The 15,000-nt window shown below is 40.1% G+C and overlaps 1 protein-coding gene across 1 annotated transcript in view; it reads right to left on the bottom strand.

Moving 5' to 3' along the window:
• Window positions 1–238: 238 nt before the first annotated feature.
• The window catches only part of LOC143033595 (uncharacterized), a 1,010,041-nt gene continuing 995,279 nt past the window's right edge, over window positions 239–15,000 (bottom strand). Inside the window, exons 5-6 of the mRNA XM_076199084.1 lie at window positions 797–879; window positions 239–345 (exon numbers count right to left, since the gene is read on the bottom strand). Coding sequence (XP_076055199.1) covers window positions 239–345; window positions 797–879 — 190 coding nt within the window. The remainder of the gene's footprint in view (window positions 346–796; window positions 880–15,000) is intronic.

The following is a 15,000-nucleotide window of genomic DNA, read 5'->3' as shown; positions in this document are numbered from 1 at the left end:
ACATATATATATACATATATATTTATGTATATATATATATATATATATATATATATATATATATATACATATATAAATATATATATATGTATGTATATAGTTGTCTGAAGGTACGTACGGTAGATTGATCAAGTTCGACATAACCATTACATATTTCATGTTTAATTTTTGTTTTCGCATTATAACATTGGCTATCTTAAAGAGAAATATGCATTCAGATGGTACCACAGACATAACATTAGACATATAAACAAGCAAAAATTTTCAGGAGCAGCATATGCTGTAGTTCAGGTATGGGCAACCCTTGGCACGCGTGCCAAACCTGGCAAACGAACGACTTTTCTTCTGCACATGAAACCCAGAGCTCAATACGTTAGCACGGGAGAAGAATTTGTATAAAAGATTTGGCTGATTTTGGCACACACACCAAAGAAGGTTGCCCACCCCTGCTGTAATCCAACAACAATTAAATGTTGCTGAAAAAATAACATGAACTACTGCATACATAAGAAAAGCGATTTAAAAGAAATTATAAAAGAAACCTCTCCACTTTTTTTATGAAATGTAGAGTCAACGGCATCAGGCCAAAGAGCACTTGCCAATAATGAGTACTCACAAAAGAGTATTTAAAGCAAAAAAAGTACTTAGAAAATAGTACTTACAAATAAGAGCGGTTAAAAAAAAGAGTTGTTCCAATAAGAATAGTTGCAAAAAAAAAAAAAAAAAAATACTCCAATAAGAGTAGTTACAAAAAAGAGCACATACAAACAAAAGAGCGAAAAAAAAGAGTACTTACCCCTGGTAGTGTTCTCTTCTCGTGGAGTGCGTTCTGTGCGTTGAGTGCAGCTTCCCGTGAGCAGTAGGTCAGGAAGGCACACCCTGCAAAGGACAAAAGACGTCAGCGCGGCTGATTTACAGGAGCCCCTAACGCCACCAGAAAGTCTCCCACCCCACCCCACTCCTCGCCCCGTCTCACTAAGCCACGCTATATACATAAAGTTACATCTATACAGAGCACAATCTTTACGTTCCTCTTAAACAGCTCACGTGTCGGGTCTGAGGCTTTTGTTTCCTTTTAAAAACACGCGGCCCGGAGATAATGTGGCGGCACCAACGTTATGGCTTCTGCTAGGCTTAAAATATTAATATGTCGGGTCTAAATCAAACCTTGTCTGGGGAAAAGGGTTTCCTACCCCTTAAAGAATTTACAAGGACAACACCATGGGCATTTATCACAAGAAATACAGTTTGAGGACGGAGCTGTATAACGTTTCACTTGCGCTAATATCAGTGGCTAATATTACGTAAACAAAGAGGAAACACGAAGAATCCAAACCCAAAAGATATGCTGGACAAAAATTATTTTCCTTCAGTATATCAAATTCTTTCCTGAAAGCTGCGTACTGCAAATCAGCTCAAAGAGTCGAGGGAAAAATAACCCAATGTGATAGCCCCTTTTTGTACATCTCAATAGAAGGTTTGAGGGTACAGATGACGAAGAAAATGAATCTATTGACGTCGGCAAGTAATCGGCGGAAAAACCGATACCGAACTGGCTCTGGGGAACGCGAAGTGACAAAGAAACAGAGGACTGGATAAAGGATAGCCATCCTTCATGAACGGAAAACGATAGTTATCAAAGGCCGGATGAGATCTAAGGTGGTATCAAGTGATGACTCGACTAAAGGTGTCATCACTCTGGGCAATTTTTCCTCCGACCTCCAATTCATCGGAGATACCGCCAACCTCCAACACTTTTTTCCGCCGTAATATCACTGTGGCAAACTATTTCCTTTTCCCAACAATTTACATACGATGTAATTTGATATGCTGGATGAAAAATTATCTTCCTGTAGTATATCATATTCCTTCCCGAAAGTTAAGGGTTGGAAATCTTTTCCAACAGTAGGAAGAAAAATAGCCCTATATGATACATTCTTAAGGATACAGGTTCCACAAAAGGATTCGAACCCAACAGAAAACGGAACGTAGGTCTACATCGAAGCAAAACTAGACGCAAACTGATTAGAATTCAGATGTAACTGGTTTACATATTCATTGAAAGAGTTACCATAGCAATGTGTATAAAGTACTCTATGATAAAAATGTTAATATCACGTTCATTTTTTCCATCTTTTTGCGTCATTTCTTATAGTTCCCTTTTTTTTTTTTTTGCGTCATTTTCCTCACATTCTTATTCACGATTTGTGGTCAATTTGATGATCGATATTCTATTTATATACCAAGAGCTTTTTCCCCTTTATAAAGGGGGTAGCCAAATCACGTACCTACTCCCACCCGTTCTACTCCCATCCACCCCCCTTCCCCCTACCCCATCTCATCTTAGCTCCTCATGGATGACGGGTCATCCCTCTATCCCGCCCACCGCCTTAGGTCAGAAGCAATGCAGCAAGACACAGTACATTCAAAGCAAGGCCGCGTCACTTAGTCGGCGACCCCCACTTCGTCCCCTCATACAGATCGATATCATCCTTTATCAATCTCTATAATGTTTGCAGGCGAACTTATTCAGCAAAACCCCAACATTTAGAAAGGTTAAAGCTTGTATTAACCAACCCCTTCATTTCGTTTTATTACTTTAGATATTCACTGTTTTTATTCCCAGGTGATTCTATTCGCCCCAGGGGAACCCTGTTCACAACAGAAAACACTGAACGTCCTCATATATGCCCCTGGCTGCCGCCAGACCATTTTTGTTCACCTAAGGAACCTTCCCACCTGAATACATCCATCAAGTACAACGGTTTGCAACCACTAGTGTTCAACTGCTACTTAAAGTGATCCTCATAAAACCTTTCTCTCTCTCTCTCTCTCTCTCTCTTCTCAAATTCTTCACCGGTGGCTTCATCGGAAGTGTGCTAGTCTCGCATTTGCTTAGTTGTAGGTTCGAGGCTCGTACAACTCTCTGATTCTCAGCGGTGACTGTTACCTGCCCAAGCAGTCCCCAAAGCACACACACACGTAGGGCAAAAGTGATGGCTTGGGTCACAGCTACACAGCACCTCCTGGCGTACTTTCCTCATCTTTTTCTTCCTTTTTTTTTTTTTTTTTTTTTTTTTTTTTTTTTCTCTCCCTGCTTCGGAAACTCCCGAGTGATGCACAAAGACTTCGGAGTCCACACGAGGAGAGCCGCGCGCAGAAATTATACCAACGTAATTGCTTCTTCAAAGTTTCAATTCAAACTTACCCCCCACACACACACAAGCAAGTTCGCGAGATGAACACATATAATGGCCGCGTGTAACGTCGTTTCCGAGCACTGGTACACAATCGAAATGAAATGTAAACATGAATGTAGAAGAAGGAATAACAAACAGCAAGACATAACATCTTTCGTATAAGTGGATTACACACGACGTCTGCATTTTGCAGGAGTTAATAAGAACAAGTACATAAATAAAATCACTAGTAAGTAGATGAATAAACTCATGTATGAAGAAGCATCCAGGAGTGTAGAAAAACAGGTTCACTTCATCCAAAAGTATGCTTACCAAAGCGAAAACAATCACACACAAAAAAAATAAAAAATGAAATATCGTGGGGGTTACAAGAGCCAGTCAAGAACAGGAGGATAAAAGAATAACAGATGAAGATACTCGGAATATTACCAAAACCAGAAGAAGTAGAACAACAAGGTGAATCCTAAATGCGCAGTTTAAAAATTAACTTCTGAGTAAAATTAAATTAAATCTATCATCCTATTCTAATATTATACCCGAAGCTACAAACTCATAGATGAATGAAACTGTTTAAGTCTACTTTATTATGTTTTGCTGTTGTTGTTTAGCCATCTCGAGATTGGATTAACGCAAAAGAATTGTTACCTAATAAACAATATTTCTTTCTAATTTTAATTTCCTTCTATTTCGCGTAATTTATTTTCCATTGATTATTATCACCATTACTATTATCATTATTGTATTTTTTTTGGGGGGGGCTCACGCGTTCAGGAAAAAAAATCGTGAATAAAATAGTATCGTCTATGAATTTAGTCCAAGTTTTGTTTGCTTTAGACAGTGATAAATGGAATCGACTAAGTCATAAAAGGCTTAAATATCGGGGGGATTTAATCCCATAACAAAGAGTTGGGATAATATATACAAATAAATCATCACCAGAAAATTTAGTTCAGAGTCCCGTATAATAACTCAGGAGCTGTCAGATAAAAATCGAAAAAGTTCAGCTCTTTTAAAGTAATGCCAAAAAATGAAATTCAAAATGGACATCTAAATATATATATATATAATGTATATATATATATATATACATATACATTTATATATACATATATATATATATATATATATATATATACATATATATATATATATATATGTGTGTGTGTGTGTGTTGTGTGTGTGTGTGTGTGTGTGTGTGTGTGCCCGTTGTGTGTGTGTGTGTGTGTGTTGTGTGTGTGTGTGTGTGTGTGTGTGTGTGTGTGTGTGTGTGTGTGTGTGTGTGTGTGTGTGTGTGTGTGTGTGTGTGTGTGTGTGTGTGTGTGTGTGTGTGCGTGTATGCATATATAAATATATATACACAGACATGACAAAACTGAATAGACACCAAGAGAAATAGTTTAATTTATTAAACAAGCAATTGATACAATTAAAGTGCTCATAAATGGTCACAATGTGAATAAGTGATACCTGCTTGACACCCTCTTTGCTTTTCTTAATTCAAAGACCCTTCTAGGCATGCTAGTGATTAGTTCACGAATATCATCTTGAGGGATTTCTTGCCGTGTTTCCCATAGTAATCTTAAGAGTTCGGACTTTGAAGATAACTTCCTGTTCTTTTTGCGAAGTTGTCGGTCTAATATGCCCCAGAGGTGTTCAATAAGGTTTATATCCGGAGACTGACTAGGCCATGGAAGTTTCCTGATCCCATTTTGGCTCAACTAATTTTGTGTTCCTTGAGCAGTGTGACAAGGCGCTCCATCTTCCATAAATAGAAAGACATTTTTACTCATTCTACCACTGGAGAATATTGGATTGAGTCCTTCCTTTAATATAGAAACATATTTGTCTGAAGTGATGTTTCCTTGACACTCTACAAGCTCTGATCGACCATCACTCCAAATTACACCCCACACCATTATTGATATACCCACCATGTTTCACTGTTGGCTGCAGTCTTTTGAGGTCAAACTCTTGACTACAAAGTCTTCACACCCACACTCTTCCACTGTCAGAAAATAATGCGAATTGTGACTCCTCAGAGGAAATGACAGTGCTCTAAAAGGCCATAGGTCTCTCCACCATCTCAACAGCCCAAGGCTTTCTGTGCTCGATATTGGCTGAACAAAGGAGTGGTTTCCTTCTTGCAGCTCTCCACTCCTTCCTCTCCCGCCACATTCGCATCCAAGTATCTAAAACTATCTACTTCCTCCAGTCTCTCTCCCTTAATACTCACTTTCAATTTGCCGCCACATTCTCCCCTTATACATCTCATCACCTTACTTTTAGCCACATTATCTTCAACTTCCTTCTTTCGCACACCTCACCAAACTCTGTCACTAACTTCTTTAATCCCCCCTCCGATTCTACTACAAGTTTTACACACAATCCTCATTTTTTCATAGTAGTGATCTAACAATCTTGATTTCCATTCCACCGGTATAGCATGGTCAAATTCACGTTTTTTTTTTCAAAACTTTGAACATGAGACTCACTTTAATTTTCGTGATCTCTATGTGTTTCAGTAGAATAATTCTTTGTGAAAGTCTTCAAATGGTAAAATGCACAGACTTAATAATCGGTTGTTGAGAAAAGATTTGGGTAACATTTTCTCTTCCGGACACCGCTTAAAAAATTTCAACCGAAGTTTCATCTTGTAGGACTTGGAGAGAGCTGAACAGAATTCTGTGACGAAAGGAGAAAGTCCTGGGCAGTAAAAAGTAAAGTCTTGGAAGTAGCGCGTGGTATCCATTTTGCATAAGAAATCATATGAACTCGTAATTCTAAATATGCAGAAAAACCACCAAGGAAAATAATAAAATGATGACTGAGCGCTTTCGTCTATTTAGACATCCTCAGGGTACATACAATGATGATACAAACATGAGTATATACAGAAAGTGAGAGGCGATGGATGGGAACAGGAGAAGGTTGTGAGGGAGTCTCCCACGGGTAACCTATACCATTCGCGGCTGCGGACATTTGGTCCACCACTTTTTTAACAATAAAATTATTAAGTTTGTACATTCCTTGACTTAAATTTAAGCTGTTGACAAATGTATCAAACAGTTAAAAATTTACTGATTGATAATAACACCAAAAGTCAAAAGGGATGCATCTACAAAATTCCTTGTAAATGTGTAACAAATTCTATATAGGTTAAACTGCCAAACCCTTAAACATAAGAATTGAAAAACACAAAAAAAATGTAAGAGATGGAAGCAATTCTATATATAATCATCCTGCTGACTGGACCAAAGCACAATTTATTTCCTTTAAGTGATAATATGATGATAAGAAACTTAATAGAATATAATCTGATCCACACCATCTAGGAACACAATATAAATTTTCATCAAGGTTTACATAAATTGGATAACTTTATGTGTCAACAAATATGTAAATCGCTAAGAATATAATACCTAAATCTTAAGAGGCCTCTTGTGACCCCAAGATGTCCCCACCAGTCTCCAAGAGGTCCAGCCTAACGTTTAGTTTATCCCTTACGTCACTCCAGGGGCCCCCACAGCGGGACCCGCGTCTCCATTATTACCTTCCCGCATTCCTCTGTGTATGCATATATATATTCCTGTAATCCTTTCTTTCCATGTACTTTGCACTGAAGATGTAATATACGAAAGCGCTCTGCTTCGTTTAGTTTCTCTTTCCCAGTGGTCACTCTTGCATATTATATTATATTATATTATATTATATATATACATATATATATATATATATATATATATATATATATATATATATATATATATATATATGTGTGTGTGTGTGTGTGTGTGTGTGTGTGTGTGTGTGTGTGTGTGTGTGTGTGTGTGTGTGTGTGTGTGCGTGTGAGTGATCCGTCATGAATAGAACCAACTAGCTGGTTTCTTTGCTAAAATTGTACCAGTTAATCACAAACACACAAAATAAACCTCATGTATCAAACTTTCATATTATCTATTAACAGTAAAAAGTTGACTAAATCTACTAACCAATTCACTAACTGAATACATATTTTCTTATGAGAGTTCAAGAGATCTGGCTCATCGAAAAAAATCGTAAATATGTAATACTAGATGAAACTTCTTATTCCCAACATTGAAATCATGGCTTAAAGATCTTGAGCTTAAGCCCTAAAATTTTTGCATTATTTAGTATAAGTAAAGACAAGAGGGGATAATTGTCTCTCCTTTAACCGAGATTAAGAGAGGTTAATTGCCTCTCCTTAAACCAGAAAGAGGGTTATTAACCCTATTGACCTTTGGTGCCTCCGTGCATAACCTTTTGGACCCTTTAAGAGTTCACAGGAGAGTTTCTGAAGCGAAAACTTCATGTGCGTCTCACCAACATTTACAGAATATTATTCACTTTTATTCATTCATTTATCATATTCGTTAATTTGCATGTTTGTGTAAATGTTTTCATTCATATTTTATTCTCATTTTTACTCTTTGTTTTATCTGTCAATCGATAATTGAACTTGGGTGCCTTAATTATAGTTTTCTCGCCAAAGGGTCTAATTCATGCATTGTTAGGTCAGTACACAAATTCGGTGATCTCAGTGTATAGGTATATATATATATATATATATATATATATATATATAAATATATATATATATATGTATATATATATATATATATATATATATATATATATATATATATATATATTATATACATACATCTATACACTGAGAGCACCGAATTTGTGTACTTGTATTTTGTAACTTGTATATATATATATATATATGTATATATATATGTATATGCACATATGTATATATATATATATATGTATTTGTATATATATATACATATATATATATATATATATATATATGTATTTGTATATATATACATATATATATATATATATATATATATATATATATATACATACACACTGAAGTTTGGGTAGTCAAAAGAACGCGACTTAATCGGAGTGACTTCCTCGATGATAGGGTCGTTAAATGTTTGGAAGTTCACAACGTGTACTTTATGTAATATAATCATCCACTTCAGTTCCCAAGTAATTAATCGAGGTGAAGCACAAATCTAATGTAAAATGAGAAGTAAAAAGTCCTGGGCGGCCAAATATCGAATCATTGGCTGACACAAGGGGAGATCATCCTATATGACGTACCACTTAAGGACACAGGAAAGGGTCGGTTCCCTGCCGCATGGGCTAAAGTACAGTACATTTCTTTTAACACCCTAAATTCCCATGGTCGCTGCCGGAGCTTGTAACGTTCGGTATAACTGTCATGAATAGACCGTTGAATATAAACAAGAACCACTAGCAATAAAGGAAAAGGTCGTGTGTGTGTGTGTGTGTGTGTGTGTGTGTGTGTGTGTGTGTGTGTGTGTGTGTGTGTGTGTGTGTGTGTGTGTGTGTGTGTGTGTGTGTGTGTGTGTGTGTGTGTGTGTGTGTGTGTGTGTGTGTGTGTGTGTGTATGTGCGCGCACGTGAAAGGAATATGTGAGAATATACGTGTATATGTGCACAAGTACATGTGCATGTGTGTGTGTATGTTTATACGCGTGTGGCTCATGTGCATATATGTGCATGTGTGACTGCATGCTCCCGTGCCTGCATGCATGCATGCGTTCACGCGAGTAAGCTCAAGCAAACACGGTTATTATTGTGCAGTGGAGAGTCTCTAGCCCGAACAAGAATAGGAAATAGAGCTGCGAGATCGGGAGCATCACTGTGAGTAAATGCATTGGGATGTTCTTAAACTGTTTCCACTGTTGACACCCCCATTCAATTTGCAAACATCCCCGTAAAGACCAATAGGCCTGTTGCTGTTTGCATCTCTTTTGTATGTCTGCAATAGGTATTTATTTAGCAATCGAATGTCAAGAAACTTGATGTAAAAAAGGGTGTCATGTAGGGTGACCAAGGGTAGCACGGGATGACAAGGGTGAGAAATTAAGGAAGCGCTGAGGGTGGATGGGTCAGGGTGAGGTAGAGTGAAGGGTTACGTCATCATTGTATCTATTTGTTTATCTATTTGTCTATTTTTGCCCGATGGCCGAGCAAGTTCGAGCGTCTCTACTTGTGGCGGAGATCGAGGCTACTGTTGTTCGAATTCTGCCGCCAGCGAGTTGGACCGAGGGCATGATTAATTAAATTCCAATATATAAAGTCTTCTGTAAGAGGCACCGTCCTAGCTTCCTGATAGGGGGTATTTGCGAAGTTAAACCGATACAGTCATCATCTATTTATTTTCTTATTTTTTGCTCAGATTTTTATATGAAGAAAAAGAGTGTGACCAACCTCGCAGGCACTAAGATTAAACAGTAGTGCTTACCATTTTCGAAACGTGGGGTCCGGTCTAGTTGGTACAGTTGGTATTACTGTGAGGAATACATTTGCCCGTTTTCTTTTTAACCCCCTCGATACGATGATCCCTATGTAGGCGTCTTCATTATATTTATTTTGTAGTTGTAGCTGAGTGACCCCCCTCTATCCTGTGATTTGGTCTGATCATATTGTCTGTGGTTATTAATATTCAGAATAAAAGAGAACGTATAATACAGTTGTAACTTTATAGTATATAATGTGAGTATTATGATGCATCATTGTACATCAGGCAGCTAATGATGCCCGTGTGAATGTGACTCTTATTGAAGAGATTAATAAGACTTAACATCAACAAGATCTATGAATGACATAGAAAAGGAAGATGTTACCTTGAATGATGTCTTTTGCATTATATGTACTTTAATCGCTTTCCTAAAACCTTACAAGCTCAGGCATCTTAAACTTATGTACTGTGTAGTCTTGATCTCCAATTCTACTCTTTTGACCCACTTTGACCATATTTACCTATCTATTTGTTTGTTTGTTTATTTTGTTTTCCTACATTTCGTAAGGCAATTATATTCGGCCGAAAGGAAAAAAAAACTCCACGGTGAAGGGTTAAACTAACCACGAAACTAACTAGATTAACCATCTTGCTGTCTTTTTCTACTTTGATATTGATTTGAACTGCCCCTAGGCGTCTAGTCAGAAGAGACAAATCACCTCCATGAACTCTTTTACGTATCTTCAATTACCCTTTCACTACATTATTTGAACAAATATTTTGCCACCAAACGATTTCATTCAGCTGAAAGGAAACCCTTACAAAGCTTACGAGGTAAGAATGAATGAGAGAGAGAGAGAGAGAGAGAGAGAGAGAGAGAGAGAGAGAGAGAGAGAGAGAGAGAGAGAGAGAGAGAGAGAGAGAGAGAGAGAGAGAGAGATTAAGGTCCTTACCAAGCCAAGGGGGGAGAAAAGAACGGAAGCATTAACAGGTAATATAACCATTGAGAGATGGAGAGCACGGGAAGATTGAACAGTTAATGTGATTACTGGAAGGTCATGGAGCCCAGGAGCAACTGAACAGCTTATTTCATAATAGAGAGGACAGCAGCGAGGGGAGGGGGCGAGTCAGAACCACGGCCAGAAGCAGCTAATGTTATAATTGGCTGGTGGGCAGGAGACGGGGGACGGGGGGCTGGGACGGGGGTGTATGCGAGGGCCAGCAACAGTCGCTACCCTACTTTTAGAGCGAAGGGTTCAACAGCCTCGTCATGCAGAGAGGAATCGGAAGGGTCCGGGAGTAGGGAACCGTCGTTTCTCACTCTTGGAAGCGTATGGAGAGCTGAGGTCGGTGACCCAAGGCGGTAGGCATGACTTGGGTCTGAGAACCGGAGCTGCGTGGGGGCGCCAAGAGAACATATATGCGCCGGGAAGGGTAAGAGAGGAACAATGCGCGGAAATGAATGAAGAGAAGGAAGGGGAAGAGGGTAAGGAAGACACAAAAGGACAAAGGGGGGAGAAAAGGAAAAGGCAGACAGGGAGAGGGGGAGATCGAGCAAGGATAGAAGGAGGGGGGAAGAGGAGAGGGATAGATGAAAAATAGGAGAGGCGCTGGAAAAAAAAAGAATGAGAGAAGGGTGGAAGAAAGACAGATTAGGGGAGGGTGAGAAAGGGGAAGGGGAGAATGAGAAGGAGGAGGAGGAGGAGGAGGAGGAGGAGAGGGCTAGAGGGAAAAATTGGAGAGGTGTAGGGAGAGGAAGGAGGAAAATCTGAGATGGAAGGAGGAAAGACAGACGGAGAGAGAGTAAGAACGAGGAAGGCTACAAGGAGGGTGAAGAGAAGTAGGAGAGAGGTAGAGAAAATACAGGGGAGAAGGAAAGAAGGGAGGAGAAAAGACAGAGAGGGAGATAGTGATATCGAGGAAGGGTAGAAGAAGGGGAGGGGAGGAGGATTAGGAGGAGGGCGAAGGAAAAGGAGGAAGAAGGTGTAAGAGCAGACGTAGAAGAAAGATGGGACAAAAAGAGAAAAAGAGGAGGAACAAAAAGAGAAGGAGAAGGACAAATGAGAAACAAGAAGAGAAAGGATATAAAAAAGGAAGAGTAAAAGAAGAAGAGGAGGAGAAGGAGGAAGAGGAGGAGAAGTGGGAGGAAGAGGAGGAGGAGGAGGAAGACTAGGGGTAATGGAAAAGGGAAGGCAGACGAGGTGAACAAGTGAGGAGGGGGAGGAGAGTGAGACGTGGAAAAGGACGAGAAAGGGTAAGGGTTAAGTGGATTGTTAGAAAAGTGAAGAGAGAGAGAGAGAGAGAGAGAGAGAGAGAGAGAGAGAGAGAGAGAGAGAGAGAGAGAGAGAGAGGAGAGCGAGAGAGAGAGAGAGAGAGAGAGAGAGAGAGAGAGCGAGAGAGAGAGAGAGAGAGAGAGAGAGAGAGAGAGAGAGAGAGAGAGAGAGAGAGAGAGAGAGAGAGAGAGAGAGAGAGAGAGAGAGAGAGGAGAGGGAGAGAGAGAGAGAGAGAGAGAGAGAGGAGAGAGAGAGAGAGAGAGAGAGGAGAGAGAGAGAGAGAGAGAGAGAGGGGAGGAGATAGAGAGAGGAGAGAGCGAGAGAGAAAGAGAGAGAGAGAGGAGTGGGGGGAGAGAGAGAGAGAGAGAGAGGTGAGAGAGAGAGAGAGAGAGAGAGAGAGAGAGACAGAGAGAGAGAGACAGAGAGAGAGAGAGAGAGAGAGAGAGAGAGAGAGATAGAGAGAGAGAGAGAGAGAGAGAGAGGGGAGAGAGAGAGGAGAGAGAGAGAGAGAGAGAGAGAGAGAGAGAGAGAGAGAGAGAGAGACAGAGAGAGAGAGAGAAAGAAGTGAAGAGAGAGAGAGAGAGAGAGAGACAGAGAGAGAGAGAGAGAGAGAGAGAGAGAGAGAGAGAGAGAGAGAGAGAGAGAGAGAGAGAGAGAGAGAGAGAGAGAGAGAGAGAGAGAGAGAGAGAGAGAGAGAGAGAGAGAGAGAGAGAGAGAGAGAGAGATAGAGAGATACGAGGAAAGCGTGTAGAAGTCCTAGAATAGGAATGACAGCAGTGTTTCTAGATATATATATTGCAAACGGAAAGTATAAACATCAGCATGTTCTCTAGAAAAAAGTCATCAAAAAGAGGAACGCTAGCAGGGATTTTCAAGAGAAGAAAAGAGAGATTGAAAGAGAGAGAGAGAGAGAGAGAGAGAGAGAGAGAGAGAGAGAGAGAGAGAGAGAAAGAGCGAGAGAGAGAGAGAGAGAGACTTGCACAATCACGTAAGATGGGGGAGCACTAAGGGGGTGGGGAGTAGGGGGATGGGAGGGGGTGGGAGAGAACCTGCTCCCTCTTCCACAGAGCAATGGGGGGCGCCAGCCACGAGGGAACCATTACTCTCTGACACCTTCGGACGAGGGGAGAAGGGTTCAGGCTCCTGCTAATCGGTAGAGCATGGAACAGAGACTCCGAGTTTTACCATTCGCTCGGATAATACATCGACTGAGAAGTAGTACTCGTTGCCTGGGTGCTAGAAGACGAAGTATCATCCTGACCGTACACAGAACCTTAGGGTCAGTGATTCAAGGAGTATGAGGTAGATTTGTCTTCATTTGTAAGGACTACAGTCGTAAGACATAGAGGGACAACGACGAAGTGTGACTTGCCGGACACAGACTATGATTGGTAAAATATGAGGTAGATCTGGCTTCGTTTGTAAGTAATACAGTCGCAAGATATGAAGAAAGGGGAACGACTATGTAGGACTCCAGCCGTACAAGGAATTTTAGGGTCAGTAATTAAACAAATATGAGGTAGATTTGGCTTTATTTTTTAGTACTACAGTCGCAAGAAATGGAGGTATGAAGATGACGAAAAGTATCTGTCTTGTCAGAAGTTTGAGATCAGTGATTCAAAGATTATGGGTAATTTGATTTCATTTGTAGTTACTACAGTAACTTATCATTTCTTCTAAGTTTCACCATACGTAGTATATTAGAAGGTTTTTAAATGAGCCTCTCTCTTTATAAAAGGCTCCTTCACAGCAAGAACATATCACAACGTAAATATGTTTTTCCTAGAAAACACCTGATAGTGTTATCGATTATAGGTTTACGCAGTGAATGAAATAAAGACTTCTATTTCAGACAGATACTAAAATCTTACGGTATTGGCATAATCGAAACCGTGCCGGTCTCGCATTTGCTCAATTACGGGTTCGAATCCCGCACTCCTCTCCATTCATAGCAGTAACTGCTGTTACCTGCTCTAGCAGTCCCATAGGCGCATAATAGGGCAAAGGTCACGGCTTCGGCATAAACTACTACGCGCCTCCTGGCGTATGCTCCTCCACCCTCTTCTACACTTGTTCGCTGTGACCCAAAAAGATGTGCAGCTTTTACTCACAATTACTAAAAGGCCCACGATTAAAGTGTGATCTTTATCACATAATGAACGGAGGGGGTCTATTCTCCAGACACCTCACGAAGAGTAGCACAGCAACTAAGAACCCTTTTCACATCTGTTAGGGCGAACGCGCCAACAACTGTCATCGTATCATGTAATGGTCGAGGGGGATCTGGACACATCTGTGTTACTTTGAGCGTGATACGTATCCATTCGAGGGGGAGAGCTGCCTAGCTTGTCACGCACGGGAGAGTGACAAATAACTATTGTCTTTCAGTGTATCTCGCTAACGTATGATGGGCAATCGAGAATTGTGTGACGCGTATACAAGAATGGAAAGCGATAATAGTTCCTGTTACATTGGTCAACTGAGGAAGCCAAACGTTTGATATATATGCGAGGCTAAAGACTCGAAACATCTTAGCGTGAGAGACCAAAGTGCCTAATCCAATGAATACGTATCTCAGCCTTTGATTACTTCGGTTTGATTGACACCAGGCCGTTTCATTCGGCAGGTCGAAACCGCCCATTGTATGGGGTGGCACAAGATGTCCACATTGCGACCGATCTTTTTGAGCAAGAATCGGTCTTATTAGTCACCTACGGACTCACCAGTAATTTTGCGCGAAGACTATCATCCTCAACCTTGAGGGATTGCCATCATCATGGGGTGGTTGATCCCACCGCTGCCACCAAATATATGGGGTGGCTGAATAAAAAAATAATTATTTGTTCAAAGTAATTTTATCAAGCACAGACAGCGTGCATACACTTCAAAGACGAGAACAAGACTAGCCACACCAACCTTGCATTGGCGGGAAACATGCACGAATCGCATTGCGATTACAAAAATGCTCACAAAAATATACGATAATAAATATAGATATTAATAAATAAACAAAATTGGAAATATGTATATAAAAACACAAGAAATGTCACCATTACACCATTTTCAGAGAGTGAAGGGCCTACTTAACACGGATATGCAATGGCGTCGAGGTAACAGGATCTAGCTTTAGTTAAGGTCTTTATTTTCAAAGGATTACAAAGATAGACCATGCCGACCGGAAACCTTTTGATCCATAATTAGGTTGGATGCGAAAAAAT

This window comes from Oratosquilla oratoria, chromosome 16 (assembly GCF_046742065.1).
Source record: "Oratosquilla oratoria isolate Oo_2021 chromosome 16, ASM4674206v1, whole genome shotgun sequence".
NCBI classification, from domain to species: Eukaryota; Metazoa; Arthropoda; class Malacostraca; order Stomatopoda; family Squillidae; genus Oratosquilla; species Oratosquilla oratoria.
Note: the sequence above shows the minus strand (reverse complement) of the source record. Positions and strands in the feature narration are given on the sequence as shown.